General features: G+C 42.7%; 4 protein-coding genes and 1 long non-coding RNA gene across 10 annotated transcripts; 2 read left to right on the plus strand and 3 right to left on the minus strand.

Moving 5' to 3' along the window:
• LOC103994100 (mavicyanin) lies at positions 1–1204 on the minus strand. Its single transcript, XM_009414392.3, has 2 exons — positions 580–1204; positions 1–502 (listed from the first exon to the last, which is right to left on the minus strand). The coding sequence occupies exons 1-2, from the start codon at positions 728–730 to the stop codon at positions 138–140; spliced, it is 516 nt and encodes a 171-aa protein (XP_009412667.2). The 5' UTR covers positions 731–1204; the 3' UTR covers positions 1–137.
• A 155-nt stretch (positions 1205–1359) lies between these two features.
• Positions 1360–3133, minus strand: LOC135618543 (polyubiquitin). Its single transcript, XM_065119485.1, has 2 exons — positions 2976–3133; positions 1360–2477 (listed from the first exon to the last, which is right to left on the minus strand). The coding sequence occupies exon 2, from the start codon at positions 2475–2477 to the stop codon at positions 1560–1562; it is 918 nt and encodes a 305-aa protein (XP_064975557.1). The 5' UTR covers positions 2976–3133; the 3' UTR covers positions 1360–1559.
• Positions 3134–7368: 4235 nt separating this feature from the next.
• On the plus strand, positions 7369–14733 carry LOC103994097 (FHA domain-containing protein DDL). 5 transcript variants are annotated; one of them, XM_065119487.1, is made up of 13 exons: positions 7369–7527; positions 7765–8146; positions 8310–8411; positions 8700–9294; positions 10152–10186; positions 10397–10463; positions 10914–10971; positions 11182–11274; positions 13614–13728; positions 13803–13850; positions 13953–13998; positions 14101–14171; positions 14454–14733. In XM_065119487.1, the coding sequence occupies exons 4-13, from the start codon at positions 8725–8727 to the stop codon at positions 14491–14493; spliced, it is 1143 nt and encodes a 380-aa protein (XP_064975559.1). In that variant the 5' UTR covers positions 7369–7527; positions 7765–8146; positions 8310–8411; positions 8700–8724; the 3' UTR covers positions 14494–14733. The 5 variants fall into 5 exon arrangements, with proteins under 5 accessions (XP_064975559.1, XP_009412663.2, XP_064975558.1 ...); XM_009414388.3 differs by having other exon boundaries at positions 8316–8411; positions 8652–9294; XM_065119486.1 differs by having other exon boundaries at positions 8316–8411.
• A 3146-nt stretch (positions 14734–17879) lies between these two features.
• Positions 17880–21046, plus strand: LOC135583544 (nucleoporin alm1-like). The gene is made up of 3 exons (XM_065119489.1): positions 17880–18391; positions 18937–19071; positions 19174–21046. The coding sequence occupies exons 1-3, from the start codon at positions 18005–18007 to the stop codon at positions 20749–20751; spliced, it is 2100 nt and encodes a 699-aa protein (XP_064975561.1). The 5' UTR covers positions 17880–18004; the 3' UTR covers positions 20752–21046.
• Positions 18294–20639, minus strand: LOC135618545 (uncharacterized). Of its 2 annotated transcripts, XR_010489051.1 has the most exons (4): positions 20506–20639; positions 18756–20270; positions 18503–18672; positions 18294–18428 (listed from the first exon to the last, which is right to left on the minus strand). It is a non-coding gene; the product is annotated as an uncharacterized LOC135618545 (long non-coding RNA). The 2 variants fall into 2 exon arrangements; XR_010489050.1 differs by having other exon boundaries at positions 18352–18672.
• Positions 21047–21181: the final 135 nt, after the last annotated feature.

Consider the following 21181-nt stretch of genomic DNA (forward strand, 5'->3'; position numbering starts at 1 on the left):
TGAAGGGAAAATAAGCTTCTTTATTTCTCTGGGATTGCAAGAAACACAAATACCCAATGTAATGCCTCAGGAATGAAAGCATGATCGAGTTGTAGAGTAATATCCAAGAGGAAATTAATCAAAGAAAGTAACTGTGATCAGAGGGCCAAGACCATCAGCACGACTCCCAGAGCAACCTTCGCCGTCGTGCGAGTCCTGCTGGGTGGCGCGGTGCTAGGGGCGGGCGGGGACGAAGCCGGCGGTGTCGGAGCAGCCGGAGAGACGCTGGGCGAGGGAGAGGCTCCGGGAGGCGGTGAGCTCGCGGTTACCACGTCGATCTCGATCTTCATGCCCCTGCTGCAGTGGCCGGTGATCCCACAAATGAAGTACCGCTTTCCGGGGGCGCCTAGAGCGACGAGGGTGTTGCCCGTGGCGCTCTTCGACACCGGACTGGTCGCGTTGCAGGTGGCGTAGGAGGAGCTCCTGACCTCTACCACGTCGTGGCTCGACGTGTAGCTGAACGCTGCAATGGGCGACGAGCGATCAACGAGCTGCGGCTCGTGCAGTGAAGAGGGAGACAAGGTGAGGAGGAGAACTCACTTAAGGTGTCGCCGGCGCGAAAAGTCTTGTCGGAAACCCACCGTGTGTAGTTCGTGCTGAGATCCCAGCTGACGTCGAAGTTCGTGGCGTTTGCAAGCCCAGCGATGGCTGCCATGACTGCAACTGCTACTATGGCTCTCGGAATGGCCATCTTTGTGGCAGGAGATGGATGGAAGGGAAGGCAGCAAAGGAGGGAATTAAATAGAGCTCAAGAGAAGACTTTGGTGGCGGTAGGTAGCCTTCGGCCTTGTGGTTGTCACGGACGTGTTTATGGCGAACTTCCATGACCGGTGCAGAGTCGTCGATCTGGAGTATGACCGTCCAAACTGTGTCACAGATGGCGGAACTGATGATTTGTTGTTTATGCGTGTTCGCGCAACCACTGCGCATGTTACTGCTGATGAGACAGGCAGATCAATCGGCAACTCCAATGCAAGATGGTATATGAAATCACCTCACCAGAAAGTTTTGTTGAGATGAATGTTTGTTGCCAACGTGGCCAGAGGAGCTGATTGAACAAGGAAGGTGAGGTTTCATCGTTCTTTTTATGTTATGTGATGAGACAGGGCCTCAGTTAGATCCGAAAAATGTGGAACACAGCTAGGACAAATTGATACTGATCAGTTAGACTTTGACCACAGAGCCAAATTATAAGTTTAGAACATTGCTACCAAGCCCGACATAATCGAGTAAGATTGCTACCAAGAAAGCTGAGAACAACCATATATGGGCAATCATGAATTGCATCATAAATTATTGAAAGCATCGAAGCCTGTCATATTAGCATAAGTGGCGTCGCATATCGTGACAGTAGTTTATTATTGAACCGACGACAAACACCGAACACAGAGACATGAAGTCGAACATCGACATAAGAACACTTGGAACAGACTCGAACCCAATGCAGACCAACAGACACGGATCACTTAAGACTCCAGGACAATGCAGCAGCGGCGGCGGCGGATGAGCAGGGCATTAGCTCACTGGCCACCACGGAGGCGGAGCACCAGGTGAAGAGTGGACTCCTTCTGAATGTTGTAATCGGCCAGGGTGCGACCGTCCTCGAGCTGCTTGCCAGCAAAGATAAGCCTCTGCTGGTCCGGTGGAATACCCTCCTTGTCCTGGATCTTTGCCTTAACGTTGTCGATCGTGTCAGAGCTCTCAACCTCCAGGGTGATGGTCTTTCCAGTGAGGGTCTTGACGAAGATCTGCATACCTCCCCTGAGTCTCAGCACCAGATGAAGGGTGGATTCCTTCTGAATGTTATAGTCGGCCAAAGTGCGGCCATCCTCGAGCTGCTTGCCGGCGAAGATCAGCCTCTGTTGGTCCGGAGGGATGCCCTCCTTGTCCTGTATCTTGGCCTTAACGTTGTCGATCGTGTCCGAGCTCTCGACCTCGAGGGTGATGGTCTTGCCGGTGAGAGTCTTCACAAAGATCTGCATACCACCACGTAGGCGGAGCACGAGGTGGAGGGTGGACTCCTTCTGAATGTTATAGTCGGCCAAGGTGCGGCCATCCTCGAGCTGCTTGCCGGCGAAGATCAGCCTCTGTTGGTCCGGAGGGATGCCCTCCTTGTCCTGGATCTTGGCCTTAACGTTGTCGATCGTGTCCGAGCTCTCGACCTCGAGGGTGATGGTCTTGCCGGTGAGAGTCTTCACAAAGATCTGCATACCACCACGTAGGCGGAGCACGAGGTGGAGGGTGGACTCCTTCTGAATGTTATAGTCGGCCAAGGTGCGGCCGTCTTCGAGCTGCTTACCAGCGAAGATGAGCCTCTGCTGGTCGGGGGGGATCCCCTCCTTGTCTTGGATCTTGGCCTTGACATTGTCGATGGTGTCCGAGGATTCCACCTCTAGGGTGATGGTCTTGCCAGTGAGGGTTTTCACGAAGATCTGCATCTGAATATAACACAAAAGAGGAATCAGCAACCGACCGAATAAAATAGATCAAGACCGACATAGATCAAACAGACAACCCAACATCATGTAAGAATAACACGAAAACGAACGAAAACAAAGCGACCTCTCTAAATCAACAAGGGAGAAACCAAGTTTCATAGATCAGATGCACAGGGGGGTCGATCCAAAGACACGTCTCGAAGTTTCAAGATCGATGACCAGATCCGTAAAGGAAATTACAAGGAAACGAAAAAACTTGTAGATCAGATACACAGGGGGATCGATCCAAAGATACATCTAAAAGTTTCAAGATCGATGACCAGATCCATAAAAGAAATTACAAGGAAACGAAAAATCTTGTCGACGAGAAAAGTTAAATATCAGGAAAGAAACGATCGCCATATCAAAACCTGAGAATACATGAACAATACTCAAAGAAAAAGAAGAAAAAAAAGAAAATTTACCCAAAATTAAAAGCTAGTAAAGAAGAAAATATACCTTGGGGGAGGAGAAAGGAGACTCGCAAAGGTTCTTCTTCGGTCGATGAGAATAAGTGCGACCGAATTTGGTCGCCCGGGAGCCTCCTTTATAGCAATTTCCTTGTGTAAGAACAGCCCCCGGTATTGTTACCGCAGACGATTCTTCGTATCGCCACCGCACACTTGGACGGATGATATAGCAGACGTAGGACACACGGTTCCGTCAGTTTCGGCAGGCCATCTAAATTTAAGCTGACGCTTCAACAGCCCATACCCACTTTTCCTAATCGAGAAGCTTCTTCTTCTTATTCGTGGTTGGGTGACCTAATTGGGCCCCACGCGTTTTTTCCAACCAAGAAGAAGGTAGGCCACGTTTAACCCGCAGTACAAGTTCCGAAACTTCACCCCGGGATGACGGCAACGTTTGAGGTGGACGCGGAGTAGGTATCGGCTAGCCGACGTTGCTTGACGATGAGGGCGTTGATTCCCAGCAGGCTTTTCGTCGGCTGCTTCGCGGAGTTTTCCCTAGGTATGAATCCTCGTCTGTCTTTACGCTTGCTTCGTTTTGATCGCTTGTTCGAGTCGCTGCGATTGGCGACGAAGGATCCATCGGTGATCTGAGCTTCTCAAGTGTGCCTGGTACGTGTTTGTTAAAATGACTTGGGTTATCAATATGGTCTTTCTCGGTTTTCTTTTTCTGTGTCCACGTACATCCCCCGCAAAGGCGCGTCTACGCAAACGCGCCTGACATTGACCCTGGACAAAGCAAGGAACAGGTCACTGTTATAAACCTTATCTGCCAACTGTTTGTCAGAATTCAAAAGTTCTTTCTTTTCCTCAAAAACTAAATGCAATCGTATCTCATGTGTATCTGTGGGCGATACCACGTTCCAACCACTGTTTATTTAATTGACTTTAATTTTGGGGCTAAAAACCATCACCACAACAGCAGGAACCATTCTGATGTCTTTATCATGGATGAGTATAAGATACAAAGAGGCCTCTTTTTATATGTCTACAAAGCTCTTTTCATTCTTAATTATAAGATGGATTTGGCTCTTTGCTTTATATGTCTACAAAGCTCTTTTCATTCTTAATTATAAGATGGATTTGGCTCTTTGCTTATCGGTAAGAGTGGGAGAAAACATATGGAATATAAGGATATCTTCTTTCTCTTTACTCGAGTCGGACATTGAGTCATAATTGAAGATATGGGGTCTAATCTCTTGATAAAAAATATAAGCTAATTGGTCTAACAAGTCATAATCAAAGTACAGAAAAATCACTCTTTTGATAAATACAAAAGAGGGATCCCAAGAAAAAGAATAAGCCTTAACTACATCTTCTTTTGGGTTGTTCTTATTTCTACATCTCGTTTTCGATTTAATGCAATCTTATTAGTTTCTTTATCAAAATCTGGTTATATCTAATTTACTGTTTTTATATTTTATTATATTGCTTGCAACATTTTATATAGAAAAAGTATATTACATTTGTAGCTGTTGGCTTAATTAGAGCCAAACTTGTTTTACAGAATGTCACGTTTGTTGATGATAGTATTCATTACAGAATAAGAAGAAGTGATTGAATTGGTTGCATCAGGGAAGATATGGAATGCATGTTGATAACCATACGTATGTAAAATGAGCAGAATTGACTTGATAGGAGGAGAGTCAACTGCTGTAGCTCCTGTATGAATTACTTAAAGTAGTCGATTTAGCAGATGTTGTAGTTTATACTTAAGATAATTTTTATTAGGTGATATCTGTGCTGATATATTGGGCCTTTAACATAGAAAGGGCAATTGCATAAGAGTAAGATAATTGCCATATTTCCTTGGCACTTTGAGGATGTTTCTATTGAAGTTGATGTGCTAATGCATCATAATCGAACACTAGTTTTGCTGCTGGGTTCTGTCATGGTTGAGATTTCTGTGTTATTTAATACTTTGATGCTCTTCTCTGTTTTGATCATCCTCTATTAGCTTTTGCAATTGGTATTTTCTTGTTAGTGTGCTCTTGTGTTGCTGCTTCAATCTTCGTTTCAATGTGAGATTTTGATCATCCTCTATTAGCTTGTGTTGCTGCATCAATCTTCAGTCGATGCTCTTCTCAGTTTTTGATCATCCTCTAAGTCTTTTTTGAATGTGAGATTTTCCTTGTATTCTTATCATAAAAAAAATAAGAGAGATCATTCTGCAACTGCAGCAAAAATATTATGAACTTGAGGCAACTTTAGTGTATTAGAATCTGTCATGAAGAGATATATCCAACTAATATGTATGTAGAGGTTAGGAAACACAGAGATCCAAGGTTTGCTTCTGTCAAATTAGGAGTAAGAATAATGTTAATGCAAAACTTGTCTGTATCTTGGATAATCTTGATATTACATTAATAAAATCATAGCAGTGCCAAAAATAAATTTCAAGGTTTTGTAAGTGAATTTTATTGGTGCTTCCTTCTCTTTTGGTGCTCTTCTCTGATTTGATCACCCTCTACTGGCTTTTGCAATTGGTATTTTTTTGTTAGTGTGCTCTTGTGTTGCTGCTTGATTCTTAATTTCAATTTAATCTTGTTTTGTTGTAAGTCTTTTTTGAATGTGAGATTTTCTTATTCCTTGTATTGTTATCATAGAAGAAAACAAGATGGGGTTTCATCTTTTCTTTCAGAAAACAAGGGATCATTCTGCATCTCCAGCAAAGATATTGTGAAGTGTATTAGAATCTTTCGTGGAGAGATATATCCAACAAATATATATGTAGAGGTTAGGAAATACAAAGACCCAAGGTTTGCTTCTGTCAAATTAGGAGTAAGAATAATGTTAATACAAAACTTATCTTTATCTTGGATAATCTTGATATTACATTAATAAAACCATAGCAACGTAAAAAATAAATTTCAAGGTTTTGTAAGTGAATTTTCTTGGTGCTTCCTTCTCTTTTGGTGCTTTTCTCTGATTTGATCATCCTCTACTGGCTTTTGTAATTGGTATTTTCTTATTAGCGTGCTCTTATGTTGCTGCTTGATTCTTTGTTTCAATTTAATCTTGTTTTATTCTAAACCTTTTTTGAATGTGAGATTTTCTTGTTCCTTGTATTGTTATCATAAAAGAAAACAATATGGGGTCTCATCTTTTCTTTAAAACAAGAGATCATTTTGCATCTACAGCAAAGATATTGTGAAGTATATTAGAATATATCATGAAGAGATATATCCAACTAATATATATATATAGAGGTTTGGAGACACAGACCCACGATTTGCTTCTGTCAAATTAGGAGTAAGAATAATGTTAATACAAAACTTGTCTTTATCTTGGATAATCTTGATATTACATTAATAAAACCATAGCAGCGTCAAAAATAAATTTCAAGGTTTTGTAAGTGAATTTTCTTGGTGCTTCCTTCTCTTTTGGTGCTCTTCTCTGATTTGATCATCTTTTACTGGCTTTTGCAATTGGTATTTTCTTATTAGCATGCTCTTATGTTGCTGCTTGATTCTTTGTTTCAATTTAATCTTGTTTTATTCTAAGTCTTTTTTGAATGTGAGATTTTCATGTTCCTTGTATTGTTATCATAAAAGAAAACAAGATAGGGTCTCATTTTTTCTTTCAGAAATCAAGGGATCATTTTGCATCTAAAGATATTGTGAAGTGTATTAGAATCTGTCATGGAGAGATATATTCAACTAATATATATGTAGAGGTTTGAAGACACTGACCCACGATTTTAATGTTACTCTAACTAATTAGGAGTAAGAATAATGTTAATGTAAAACTAATATATATCTTGAATAATCTTTGATATTACATTAATAAAACGATAGCAGGATCAAAAATAAATTTGTAGGTTTTGTAAGTAAATTTTCTTGGTACTTCCTTCTCTTTTTCTTTTTATGAAAAATAATAATAAAGGTTATACAATAATAAAATTAGATATTGACGTCTTGTATTTTTCAAAGATATTTTACGCTTATTTGAATTCTCCTTTTTCTCATCAAGCAATTTGCCTTTAGAAATTTATAAATTTAATAATAGTAATAATTTTAGTTGAGCAGTTAAAAATTGAGTTGATTTATATTTATATTTATATTCATATTTTTCTCTCTATATATTTTAAATATAAATAATTTCATAGCCATAACACACACAATCACACATACGCATATCCTTGTAAAATCTAAATACATGTGAGCATACTATATCATAATTTTTCATTAATTAAAAATCTAAAGTACATTATTTTTTGAAAATAAAATCATTTTTATCACAAAAATCAGAGGTATTTAGATATTTATTTTCTTAATCAAATTAGTTACTGTCATCGATAATAAACCATGATAAGGGCAAATATGTCATTTTGAACATTGTTGGAATGAATTCGTAAAAGAACATTAAGAAAGAAAAAAAAAACCACTCAAATAGAAGCCCTAATTATTTGTTTCGGCTGTTTCCGCGATTTCCCTTCGCTGCCTTCCTCTAAGCGGCCAACGGCGAGCTCGGGTGGGTACCTGTAGGCGGAGCTGCAGCTCTCTGCGGCAGATCCGTGGCGGTGAGCGGCCTCTCTGAAACAGGTACGGCGGCAGGAGCTCCCCTGATTGACTCCTCTTCGTCTTCTCGTGTCTTGGATTCAATCGATTCTTTTACTAAATTTTGGATCGCAGATGTAGGGATATTAGTTTTGCAGTTTCTGATTCTTGTCGGATCGATTAAAGTTCGCTTCTTGTTACTCCGATAACTTCATTTTAGGATTCAGATGTGGTTTCTTTCTTCTTTCTTCTCTTCATTCACCGACCATAGTTTTGCTGCAGCTCAACGGGATGTCGACGAAGGACGCCATAAAGGACAGGCTCACTGTGCCGGACAACGTGCATTGAGTGGTTCGAAGTCTCAGGGGCCTCTTGATCAATCATCATCCGACGCCAATATCACTTTTTAGCTCACGCTTTAGCCAACTTGGCAAGATAATTAGTTTGCTATTTTTGGAGAGACAATTCACCTGCAATTTGTATTAGAAAAATACTAATTAATCATTTTGAATTGTATTACTAGTCATATATTGATAGTTTTGTTTTGGTGTTCATATATGTATAAACCCATTCTTCCTCGTAAGAAAGCCCGCTCAGTCTCATTGGATGGCCGAGATGGGCCCCATCTGGACCCCATGTTATCAATGCAAGTGTAGGCCGTAAGGTAAGAATTTGTGGTGCACGTTCTCGTTGTTCGTTCCTTAGTGGGCAAGAGTTTTGGGCTTCGGATACGGCCCAAATACTTAGGGATCCGACTTATTTATCGTACGGATCACCACCCCCCGATTTCTCGCCGTTTTAACCTCATCCTTCGCCGATCCATTTAGTTGCAGGAGCTTCGACCGCCTTCTCCCATGGCGACCCTTCTCCGAGCCCGACACTTCCTCGTCGTCTAGGGTTTCGTGCTCTCCCACTCCCGCGGCTTGCAAGTGAGTCTTCTTTCTGAGATCCCCCTGTTCTTGTCCATTGCTGATGTTTTCCCTCTCTTGCTCCCATTTCGGATTGCCGCAACGTTGGTTCTCTTTCTTTGGTTTCACCCAACTGGTTGCGGAGTAGTACAGTGAAGATGCGAGCATGACTTTCATGGCTTCATGTTTCTGAAGTTTCTCTTGCTTTTTTTTCTCGTTCGATGGTTTTCGATTAGGGTTTTGTTCGTGCGGTTTAAACAGGGATTTGTGGGCTTAAAGGATCTTGAGCTCGGACCAATATCTTGACAGGAGTTGTGGCTTCTATGTGGCAACGATGGCTCCAGCAGTGGAACGTCGGGAACATAAACGGCGGGTCTCATCTGATAGGTCTAGTTCTCCCGTTAGAGATCGTCGTTCCCCTCGTAGGAGGACCTCTCCTCGAAGAGAAAGATCGCCTGCTCCTCGGAAGAGCTCTCCTAGAGCTAGGTCACCGGCTAGAACTAATAGGGCTCGCTCTCCGGTCAAAGAAAACGTGCACGATCGCGCTAGGTCGCCTAAACGTGAGCGGCAGCATTCACCGGTCAAGGGTAGTGCCCCACGCTCACCATCACCACGAACCAAGCGCTTAAAACGAGTTCATGCTGAACGGGAGTCTGAGAAGTTAGCAGATAGAGAGCTCAGGAGGCATTCAGGCAGGGAAGATCATGATAAGGGGAGGTACAAAGAACGAGGGGAGATCAATGATATTTCAAGGGATAGTAAATCATCGAAAGAGAAGAATGATAGTGTTCCATCAAAATCTTCAAGGCGTGATCATTCAGATTCCCCAGAGGGACGAAGCCATAGGAGCAGATACGGTTCCCGCTCCCCTACCAGACCTCCCAAGGCTGGGGCACGTGATGAGGTGCCTGGTGATATCTGCTCCTTGTTCTTCATTTTTGTTTTTAACTGCCAGCCTTGTTATTTACCCTATTGAGTTGCTATATGCACTAGTTGGTTCCATTCTTATTAACTGGATACCACATACTTTTGAATCTCAAGACTGTTGACATGATGAGTTAACAATCGTATACTTCTGGCTATGATGATGTTGGTATTTAATGATGCCCAGCATGAAGGCGATATCTGCAGTAGTTCTTAGGACCAGTGCAGTGTATCTGGAATGCTAAATTTATGTTTAATTGCTTGGTTCATGCTATAAACATTGGTTGTATGCAATTGTCCATATTTTGTAGTCTTTAGATTTACAGACTGTAAATTACCCTTTCCTTTTAAGAGTTTTGGATGAAGTACAGCAAGGTTGCATTCTAATTATTTCTTCTTTTTGTATAGCACAATTTGCAGTTAATGGTGGCCTCTTGTACTTCATGCAAACCATGTTTTTAGTCTCTTGAGTTCGACTATCATTGCACTATGGACCTGACAACATATTGGACACTCACATTTAACAAGGATTCTTCAATCATATATCATTCTTATGTCTATTTGGGCCCCTGTCCTGTAATATTTTTGAGAGATTCATCACATTCGATGTATCTTAATGGAACTGAACTAAGGCTTTCTTATGACACTTATTTTTTCCCTTTGCTAATGCCCTTATGTTATCTATATTATAGATTTATGCTACTCATTTTTATAGATTATTTAAAAGTCAGTTCATAAATCATGATACTTAGTTTATGTTATTTCATTTATTTATAAATCAGTATAGAAATGTCTTTCCAATACCCACACTTTATGTTCTTAGCCATTTCATTTCAGGTGGGGATAAAACCGAAGACGGCAGAATACGAATGGTCAGTGTCTAGTTCAACTGATGAAACCTCCCTCTACCTCAATGTCTTTATTGTTTGTATTTGTCGGGAGATTGATTAATTATTTTTCTTGAGTTATTGGTTATAGCTTCATACATGGATTGGCTTAATAGTGAATACCCGATATTTGTTCCACCACACAGAGCATCCACAGTTTTGGCACTTGACTCAGGGAAAAAAGTTTTCTTGCAGGGGAGATGAAAATGATTCAGTTGCAAAGATGAAGGCAGCTGAGCAGGCCCTGGAAGTGAAAGAAAAGGTCATCATCTTCATATGCAGTCATATTCATGCTACTTCATATAGTGCGTTAGTCTGCGGTACTTTGGATTAACCTGTACCTTGGCGAACTCTAGAGGACATTACTTTCATCAGACAAGGCTTGTCGTGATAAGAAGATAAACTTGCTGCAATATGAACATAAACTTGTTTTATTAATTTTATCTGGTTCTGGATTTGGGGGGTCTGTGATAAGTTCTAGCCCATCTTATTTTCTCATGCAAGTAGATGTTTTCTCGCTGTTGTTGACTGTTGATTTTTCTCCATGTAGTTTGATGACACCCTTATGGGAAATATTCACTGTCAATTATTTTTTATCTCGCACTTTTTTCTGTCACATGTCCCCATGCCCGGTATCATAGTGGTTGCTAATCCTGTGCATTTTTCCCAGTGCTTTATCATTTACATGTTTAATTATGTTTTTTTAATGTAGCAAAAACCATCATTTGAGCTGTCCGGGAAGCTTGCTGAGGAGACTAATCGAGTTAGAGGTATTTCATTGTTAGACTGATATCTCATTTAAACTTAAATTCTCGAATTTTGATTTGGATCCCCAAAAATTATGCCTTCATCTTTTTTCTTGAAAACATAAAATGAGATGTTTGCCTGCATCAACTATTTCCTTAGTGTATTTAGGCTAATGAATGCTAACTCACATTCTATTCTACATACATATTTATCAATCTCTTTTTGAATGTTAGGTGTAACTTTGCTATTCAGTGAACCGTCAGATGCTCGCAAGCCAGATGTAAGATGGAGATTATATGTTTTCAAGGCTGGGGAAGTGCTCAATGGTAATTTCAGTTTATATCAATCTACTTATGAATCTAATGCTCACTTCGACAGGAATGTGCATGATTATCCATCTGTTTTTTTCAGTTAAATGAAATTTATCGATCTAGTTTCCAAAGCAATGATTGACTATTTTATTAGTTCAAGTCTGGAAGACATATTTTAATTCTTTGAATTTTTTTGTGACGTTTCCTCTTACCCTTGGAACATTATGCTGCCTTTTAGTTTCATTCTCAATTATACTGGCTTGTCTATTCTTTGTTTTTTTGAGCAAGTTGTTTTGATGGACACTGGAACCTTGTTGAGAAAAAAAATATTGATGCAACAATTGTTGTTGAATCCTTGAATTAACTGAGGGTAGTTATTCTGACGTTTTATGATCTTACTTTATTCATTTGCCTACTTCCAAGAAAGCAGTAGTAGCATATCTCAGTGATTTAAAAAGCGCTAAGCGCTAAAAGGCACCAAGGCCCAAAAACGCTCGAGGCGCTAGGCGCTTGCTCGAGCGAAGCGATGCGCTAAAATATAAAAAAATATATAATATAATTAATAAATATAATTATTTAAATAAAAAAATATGCTATTAAATTAAAAAAAATCGGGTATAAAATCACAATGTCACATTAATAAAAAGTCTTAAAAATCAAAACAATTAAATTTTACATCAAATCTATTGAGTTGCTCTGTACATTTGTCATTTATTTTGAAACCTAATAATAATTTTAAATAAATAAAAAATTAATAATATTAAAATTAAAAAAATATATTATTAATCTAATAAATAAAAAATACTATTATTAGTATACAGTTAGTAGTATACTGTTAATATATTGTTAACAGTGTAGTGAGAAGAGTGTGAGAAGACCGAGGTTGTTGAGGCAACGGCAGCGGTAGCAGGCGACAGCTGGAGCGGGAGCGGCGACAACAGTGGTGAGCGACGACAGCAACGACGAGCGGCGATTGAGGCATCGGCGAGTAGCGACAGTAGCGCTGAGCAGCGACAGCAGAGAGCAGCGATAGTGGAGGAGAAATCTCGGTGGCAAAATCGTAGAGTGTTAGGGTTGGGGAAGTCGAGGAAATCGCGAGAGGGAGTTTGATATCGGTGATTTAGTTGGTTTGGTCGCCTGGTTTAACCCAAGCGCTCGCTTGAAGCGCCTGGGCTCGGGCGAGCGCCCAGGCGATGCCACTTTGAAGCACGTCGCCTGGAAATGAAGCGAGGTGCTCGGGCCTCGCCTCACCCAAGCACCTAGACGAGTGCCTATTGTAATTACTGGCAGATCTATGTGTAAAATTTGATCGTGATGGTTGAAATTGCTTGTTTGGTACGTGAAAGCATAAGATGAGTTTTTCTAAGCACTACTATTGTTACTGAATTTGAATTTGATCAGAGAAATGATTATTCTAATATAAGTATGAAACTCTAGTAGTACTCTTGAGGGGTTTCTTGAGCAGTGGTTCAAACAATTGGGAGAAGTGCATGAAGTGTCAGGACATGGTAGTGCAAGTTCCAAGTTAATCTTGAAGTGTATGTGAGATATATCTAGGATGTAAAAGCAACATATGGTATGTTTGTTTCATTATGGATAATCAGTGGATCTGAGTTATGAAACCAGATATAAGCTGCTCTGAATCAATCTTTGGCCTTTAAAGTATTTTTTCCAGAAAAATATTTGAATATCTAAATTCACATTCTCAAAGATCCTATGTTTGTCCTTTCACACTGCTGGCAAATTCAATTACTTACCATGCTTCAAACCATTTTCAACCGTTAAGTGCACACAATCCAATCTCCAAGTAAGACCATGTGACTCATCTCATCTATTCCCCATTGTTTCTGCTATTCTTTGCTCCATTTCAATTGTGGCATCATGTTGCTGCAGCCATAACTTGTTAAAACCGTCCACTTATTGTTCTAAAAGTCAAATGAAAAGACAATTTCTTTGTTGAATGTAATTTTCATCCATGAAATCTGAGCCACAGAAGTCTCTTACGATACTCTAACAAAACGAGAATGTAATATGAAAGTCAACTGTTCTCAAGGTTGGATTGACCATTCAAAAGGTTTTAAGTCTTATGATTGTCTAGTCATGTTCCTTGTTTAATATGCTGTTGCTACTGTTTGTGCATATAAACTGCCTTTATTTTACTGTAACTTCTGTTGTTTATAATACTTATTGCCTAGTCCTGGAGGCCTTGGAAGTTTGAAAAGACTTGTTATCTTTGCTTTTTAGCAATATTTATAATTTGGGTTCATGTTCTAGACTTATGGTTTGTTAAATTTGTTTAGTTCGTAGTGCTATTCTGTTGAACATAAATTGCTAAGGAGTTGTCTGATCAACAGAGCCTCTTTATTTGCACCGACAAAGTTGCTACCTTTTTGGTAGAGAAAGGAGAGTGTCAGACATTCCAACAGATCATCCATCTTGTAGCAAACAGCATGCTGTTATTCAGTATAGGTTAGATTTTTGCTTGATTGTATTAGTCGATGATGCCATGAGATCTCTTGAATCCACATAGTTTCTCTTTTCAGGCTTGTAGAGAAGGAGGAACCAGATGGTTTAATATCAAAAGAAGTAAGGTAATATGGTGAAAAAAATAGTTTGGCTTTTACTAGCTGCATCTTTTGACACTTGATTCATTGCTGATAATATTTTTGATCATTGGATGTGTAAACTATTAGGCCTTATCTGATGGACCTTGGGAGTACAAATGGGACTTTTATAAATGTAAGAATTTGCCACTACTTTAGCTTTTCTCATTTGTTCAAAACCTACATAACCAAGTCCAAAACTCTCTCTCTCTCTCTGTTAATTTGGTGTCTTGTGCAGGATAATCGCATTGAGCCGCAACGGTATTATGAACTTTTTGAGAAGGATACAATTAAGTTTGGTAATAGCAGGTATAACTTTTGTTTTGCAAGAGTTTATTAGGACATGCATGCATTCCTTTCTCTGTGGAAGCATTGAACTCATTTAAGACGTCCAATTATTAAATGTTGATGTTAATCTTGTTAGTTCTTTATGCACTATAAGCTCAAACAATGATCACTAGATGTACACATGTTGTCGGACTTGTGTTGCAAATTTTATTTTATTGCAAGTGATCTTGATTGTTAGACCCAAATACCAAAAATGGATCTACTCCTGATCATTATCTAAAATGTGCTGATCTGTGTATGCAGCCGGGAATATGTATTGTTACATGAGAACTCAGCCGGGTGAGTGCTCTCTCTCGGGTTGGAAGGCAAATTCCCAAGACAAGCATGTGTTGACTGCACGCAAAGGATATTCCAAGAAGTAGTCGAAGTTGCTGCATGTGGTGAACAACTAGTTTAGAGCACCCAAATGCTTCTGTTTTGGTCTTAGTGGTGGCTTAAACCGTATTGGGTTTGCAAAATTCATAATGCTTTTAATGTGCACTATTGTGATCATTCCAAGATCTTCAGATGAGCTAATTTTATACATGAGAGGAAATGATGCCGACTGTGCTTCTCCAATGCCCTCCTCTGTAAGTCGCAACGTGGTTAGAAAAATTTCACATTTTCAATCTCATATTTTTTTTCTTGCTCTTCGGCTAAAGAGAGGTTTTGTTTGTTTTTGTAAGTGTCCTTAAGCGGCATCAAAGGGCAGGGGCCGACCACTCGGTCTCTAATTGGGACTCCCATTTTCTTAGGATCGCAATTCTCCTTCCATCCACTCTTTAAATCCGTGGCTAAGTACACAACAGCATCGGTTCCATATTTACCTTGGCACGGTTATGGGTCAGCAATATTCATGAATGCACTCGACCCCAACTCATGTAGACCACCTCTTGTTTAGGCTGTCGACCCATCTTTAAGCGGACTCACATATCTGCCTTTATTAATCTCTAGGATACAATAACAAGTCCATCCCCCGATCGGAATCGGAACGAACCCCAGATGTGTGGGGGTGGGGGCCCCATTCAAGAAACGGCCCTCTCGGGTGTGCAGTGCTCCGACTTCATTCAGCGACGGTGGATGACGGCGTCCGGTAGTTGTCAACCTTTCTTGTTGGTCGCTGGTTCTCCTCGGGATACGTCCGAGTTTGCGCACCCTATCAGGCGGATACATCTTTCACCGCAACCCCAACCCCAACCCCAACCCCAACCCCAACCCCGTTGGGTGTCATATCATTTCCAGGTCAACCTCCTGCTGATGCTCTTATCGCTCCACACTTGTCCTACTCTTTTCGATAAGATTCTTCTTATTCGGAACAACACTCCCCCCCCCCCACTCCCTTATCCTATGCGGGCAAATCCATGGTGGGGCCCTGACTTGGTCTTTCTCCTCCCTATTTATTACTTGTATGGCCACCTTCTTCATGCGCGCGCGCGAGAGAGAGATTACGGAAAGCTATCGTGTAGGATCATTAATTTATATTTATATTAAAAATCTTGTAGGATCATTAATTTCTTGTGATACCTTTCATTAAAAATCTTGTAGAATCATTAATTTCTTGTGATAATTTATATTTATCACAGAGTTGATTTTGCCATGAAGTCCCGTCGGTCGTTCATGGGAAACGTAGCCGCCTCCTGCTCTCTTCGCATGCTTCTTTCGTGGTGTCCAATGACCCTGCAGCTTCCTGTGCTCCCAGTCCTCGAATCTGTACTACTTTTTGTTTCTTCCACTTTTAGTTCCTGGATTTATACATAGCATTCATTGATGGACAGCGACGAGACCAATATCTTCTGCACCCATTTTGCTCATGCATGAGTTTCTTGTGGTTTTGAGTGTTTATGGATTATTTTACTTCCATCTTATTTGCTCATCATCTCTTGTCATCTTCCGAAGCCTAGTCACATCCTTCCACAGAAATTTTCTTAGTACGCAGCTCAAGCTCATGAGATGCAGTAAGTATGTTTTTTACTTTTATGTGAAGATACAAAATGCATGGCAGCATTAAATATACAAAAGCTGCTAATGAACAACATCGACAGACCTTTCTTGTTGCCAAGAAGAAGAAGAAGAAGAAGAAGAAGAAGAAAAGAAACTTGAACGAGAAAGAATAATGTGTCTATACATATATTTGCATGGTGATGAAGTTTTATCTGGAACCAATATTGTTGACCTCGGACTCGGCATCTTCCGGTATGCTCCGCAGGCTCGGTCTCCATTGCCGTCCTCGGCCCTCGACATATGATCGACTTCTGCCCATGATACGGCTTAGCACTCGGTGGACATCCACTCCCTGCATGTCAGCTCGGGACATCAGTTCCTCCCACTGCTTCTTCGTGATCTTGATCTTAACCAGGGAAGAAGATGCACCTCCATTCTCCCGTCTCAGTAATGACTTTTGTCTGAGCTTCTCTAATGCCGTCTTCGCCACTCGATCGTCGCGCCGAGGACTGCCGGAACCCATCGTGTCCCAACCCTCCTCGTCGACCCATGTCATTCCAGGTTGGAGGTTAAGGCAATTCCCCATCTTTCTTCTTCTTCTTCTTCTTCGTTTGCTCAGTTCGCTCGGTTCTAACTTCTCGCGTTGCATGTCAAGTACTATATAGGAGGGGAAGAATTGAAGCTTTCTCGGATAAGATCGATCTCAGACCGAGAAGAAGAAAGAGTCACAACTGCTCATAGCCTCCATGACGACCAACGTGGGTATATTAACCCCTTCAACTTTTGCGGTGAGTTTGGCCGCCGTCGGACATGGACCGGAAGCTGCTCGAGGTTGACGGGAAGCCTCGATCGTGTTGTGGATGCATGGAATCAAAACACAAGTCACGTTGATTTCTCCTGGTGGAAGTTTGAATTCACCTCGGTAGAGAACCTTGACGATACGTATTCGATGGATGCCTAGCAACGAAACAACACATTGTTAACGTGTTTAATGCCAAGTAATTGGTCTTTCGTGTGCATCATTTGGCCTCCTGAAATCAACTCCCTTGACCATAACTCCTCCGAGCAAACATGCTGACGTTGACCATGCTGACGTTGGTACGAAATATCCCTCCTATTTTGGAGTTCTCCAGTACCATTGACGCGACGACCCACCCCGAGTAATCACGGTTCACCCCTGCCATCCTATTGGGCCGACACTGGGACCTATCGTAGGGTTCACCGTGGTCCTCTCGGCAAATAGTTAAATTAGGTGTGTCTTCATGCGTACGTTTCTCGGGGGAGTTGACCCACCGATGGCGGTGCGTCCCGCGCGCATGACGTGCCCGCCTCGTCGCGTAGCTCGGTGGCACGTGCCGACGTGGCCACGCACCTGCCTCCACCTCGGATTCCTCTTCCCGCTCCCCCCGACGCCATTTTAAACCCGACCCTCCGCCCGGTACAGCAAACAGCTGTCCCGGCGAATTCCAGCCCGACACGTACAAATGAACGGGGAGATCTAGCTAATTCCATAAATAGCCCTCGATCATAGTGTGGCCTACACACTTGATACTCATATTTTTTGTGGTAGATGATATCGAAATCCATCAACGTATCTTTAAGCTCGAATAATGACCAAATATTTCTTAGGATACGGTGTTGATGGACATGACATATTTATTTTATGTGACATATTTACAATTAGACATTTGGGAGCAATTTTAGCATTTATAATGCAATTTTCTAATTTTATTGGCAATTTGGGCAATCGAGTAATTTCGCTCCAAGAATTCATGTGTATATTTGGATAGGCGTTTCCAACAGCGCCGTCGCATCGCCGAATCACTGCTCTCTCTCTCTCTCTCTGATGCGATCGGAGTGACGTGCTTGTGACGATGCCGACCTCCGCCGCTGCCGACGGCCTCCCGAGGAGTCTACCTAGCAAAGCCCTGCCGTCGCCACCCGACTCTGGTCTTCGCCAGGCACGGAAGCCCCACCCCGGCTGCCGCGTCCGCAACCGCGAGTTCCGCGGCGCCGCTGTCCGGACTCGCCTAAGAAAGGGCGGCACCGCAGCCGGCGGGAGGAGGAGTGGCCCCGGCACCCCATTTCTTCGGTGGAAGTTACAGGAAGCCCCCCCGCCGAAGCCCGTCAACGAGGTCGGCGATGTCCGCCCCGGAGCTGGGCCTCCGCGCATGTCGGCGAGGAAGCTCGTGGCTCGGATCTGGCACCTGCAGCCTCTGCGTGATGGCAATGGCAGCCGACGACCTCCTCCTGGTCTCGAGGTATGGCAGGATCAAGATTCCACTAGAGCTCCTTTTTCTGCAGTGGATGGTGGCTTGATTCTTGGTAGAGGCTCACATATTGATGCCATACTACTTGTCTCAAAAGTCTACCTTTTTCTTTTTCTTGCTCATTCCGTTCAAAAACCTCCGATCTTTAGCATCTTTTCAGGATCCCCTCAGACGGAGAAGAAAAGGGTTTGCTACCATTCTTGATGCTTGAAGGGGTTGGGGGGTCTTTCGTGTACCAATTTGTTCTTCGATTCTTGCTATTTTCGTCAAATCTGCAATGATTCGATGACAAACGCTTTGATCAGGTTAACATAGATCCAAAAAGCTTAAGCTCTTAGGAAATGACTCGATGCACATTAGCTTCGAAGAGTCTAGGTCGTAAAGTTGGCTTGGCCATGAATTTGATTGAAGGTTGGAAGGTGCAGGTCCATTAACAGTGATGCTTGCTTTTAATCTTCAACATGTTATACTGCACTTCGCATGCTTGAAAAATGTTTGATGTTCTCTGTTCTGCTTCTCTCTTTTTGACTGTGCAGTCTGTTCCTCAGCATCAACGAGATCGGCTGCTTTGTAATCCCCTTGGCGCTGACCTGCATGCTAATAAGAATAAAAAGAATGGATCTGTCGGTCCAGTCTCAGTTCTAAGTCCCAAATATGGCAATGTTCTTAAGGTATATCTTCGTTCTTTAGACTGGTCGAATTCCTAACCCTTCTCTCGGTTTCTTGTTTTTTCCGGAGATATGATTTTTGTTTGTGTCATCCATGTAAAACAGCTCGCTGGATTTCCCAATTCTGTAACGGAGAATGCAACTAAATGGGATCCTGAGAGCTCGATGACATCGGAGGAGGTCTTCCGGTTCTATGGTCAACTGAAGCTTCTTGAAGCTCAGGAATTGAACACAGATACACTCGTTAATTCCCTTCGGACCGAGCTCGAAAGAGCTCGTGCCCGCATCATTGAACTCGAGACCGAACGGAGGTCAGCAAAGAAAGAGCTGGATCGATTCTTGAAAAGGGTTGCCGAGGAGAAAGCGTCATGGCGAAGCAGGGAGCACGAGAAGGTCAGGGCTATGATCGAGGCGACGAAGGCTGATCTCCACAGAGAGAGGAAAAAGCGACAAAAAGCAGAGATCGTTCGTGCCAGGCTGATCGATGAGCTTGCTGAAGCCAAACTAACCGCGAAGCAGCTCCTGCGTGACTGTGGGAAAGAACGCCGAGCTCGCGAGCTTGTCGAGGAGGTCTGTGATGAGCTTGCGAAGGAGATCGGGGAAGACAAAGCTGAGATCGGAACGCTGAAGATGGAAGCATTGAAGATACGAGAAGAAGCTGAAGACGACAAGAAGATGCTGCAAATGGCAGAGGTATGGCGCGAGGAAAGGGTTCAGATGAAGTTAATCGAGGCAAAGCTGATTCTCGAGGAGAAATATTCACAGCTGAGGGAACTGCGAGCGGAGTTGGAAGCATTTTTGTCTACGAGCGCAGCTGCACACTCCGACTTTGCATCAGTGCGAGAGGCAGAGCTGCTTAAAGAACAAGTGGACCTGGCAAATACTGAAGGGATGGAAGAATTCTCTTACCAGCCGCCACCTGCTTCGGAAGACATCCATGCTGTCTTCGAAGAACTCCAACCAAACCAAGAAACCCATGAGAGAGACATCGAACCTTGCTCTGGTCGTAGCCCTGAAAGCCATGACACCGCGAGTCCAGAGACAGATGCCTTTCTGGAGCATCCCCCGGAGCAGAACGCACATGAGTCGGTAGATAGCAAGGATGATGTAGAAGATGATAGTGACCGGGAGAAAGTGAGTCACGCCGAGGAGCGAGGTTCGAGCAACTCGCATGTTGGGATCGAACCATCCGTCGATGATTGCTGCAAAGAAAGCTATGCTTCGGTGAGCGAAACAGAGTCGAAGGAGAACAGACAAGACAAGGTAAACCAAGAAACCATTGAGGTCTCCTCTGCAAATGCAAAATCAAGAAAGGTGATGGCATCTTCGATGTGCAAGCTTTGGAGATCGTCAGCGCACGATATCGTTGACGACCTCTTGAGAACATCTGATGAGGTGAAACCAGGCAGGTTGTCTAATGGAAGTCTAGCCTCGTACCATGATGAGGTATGCGAGAAACTCTCGATCGAGCACACAACCGGAAGGCTGTCAAATGGTAATAAGGTCTCCGATGACACTTTGTCTCCCGGTATCGGACCGGGAGGAGCTGGTTCGAGTCCGGCAAAAGGGTGCACCGAACGGCCACGAAGCAATCAGAGGCACAGTTTAAAGGCAAAGCTGATGGAGGCAAGGATGGGGAGCCAAAAGATTCAGCTGCGTCATGTCCTAAAGCAGAAGATGTAACATATTCGAAGAGTGTTTCTGTTCTCCGCTGTTGATTGTTGAGTCAAACTCTGCTGCAGAGTCTTTGCCTCGGTCGCAAAGTCAAGCTTCGTTTAGAACTTGTAATAACGCATTTCTGTCTGCTACTCCCGTTGAAATTTCTCGGCTTGCGAAGCGTTGACTTCCGATGTCGATATGAAAGGGTGAGAGAAGGAGCAGAAGGGCCCCACGCGACGACTGTCATCAACATGTGAAAAGGCGGCGTCGAGCTGTATCTGAAACACGTGATTCGCCACGTGGGGGTGACGCATGCACACACGTCTGAATCCCAAGGGCGAAGCAACGGACCCGTCGGAGAACCGTGTACGCCATCTCGGGTCAACGATTTGACTGCAAACCGGACCGCCTCTAGTCCAGGCTACCAGCCATGCGGGATCGAAGCGGCCCAACT

This window comes from Musa acuminata, chromosome BXJ2-8, assembly GCF_036884655.1.
Source record: "Musa acuminata AAA Group cultivar baxijiao chromosome BXJ2-8, Cavendish_Baxijiao_AAA, whole genome shotgun sequence".
In the NCBI taxonomy this organism is placed as follows: domain Eukaryota; kingdom Viridiplantae; phylum Streptophyta; class Magnoliopsida; order Zingiberales; family Musaceae; genus Musa; species Musa acuminata.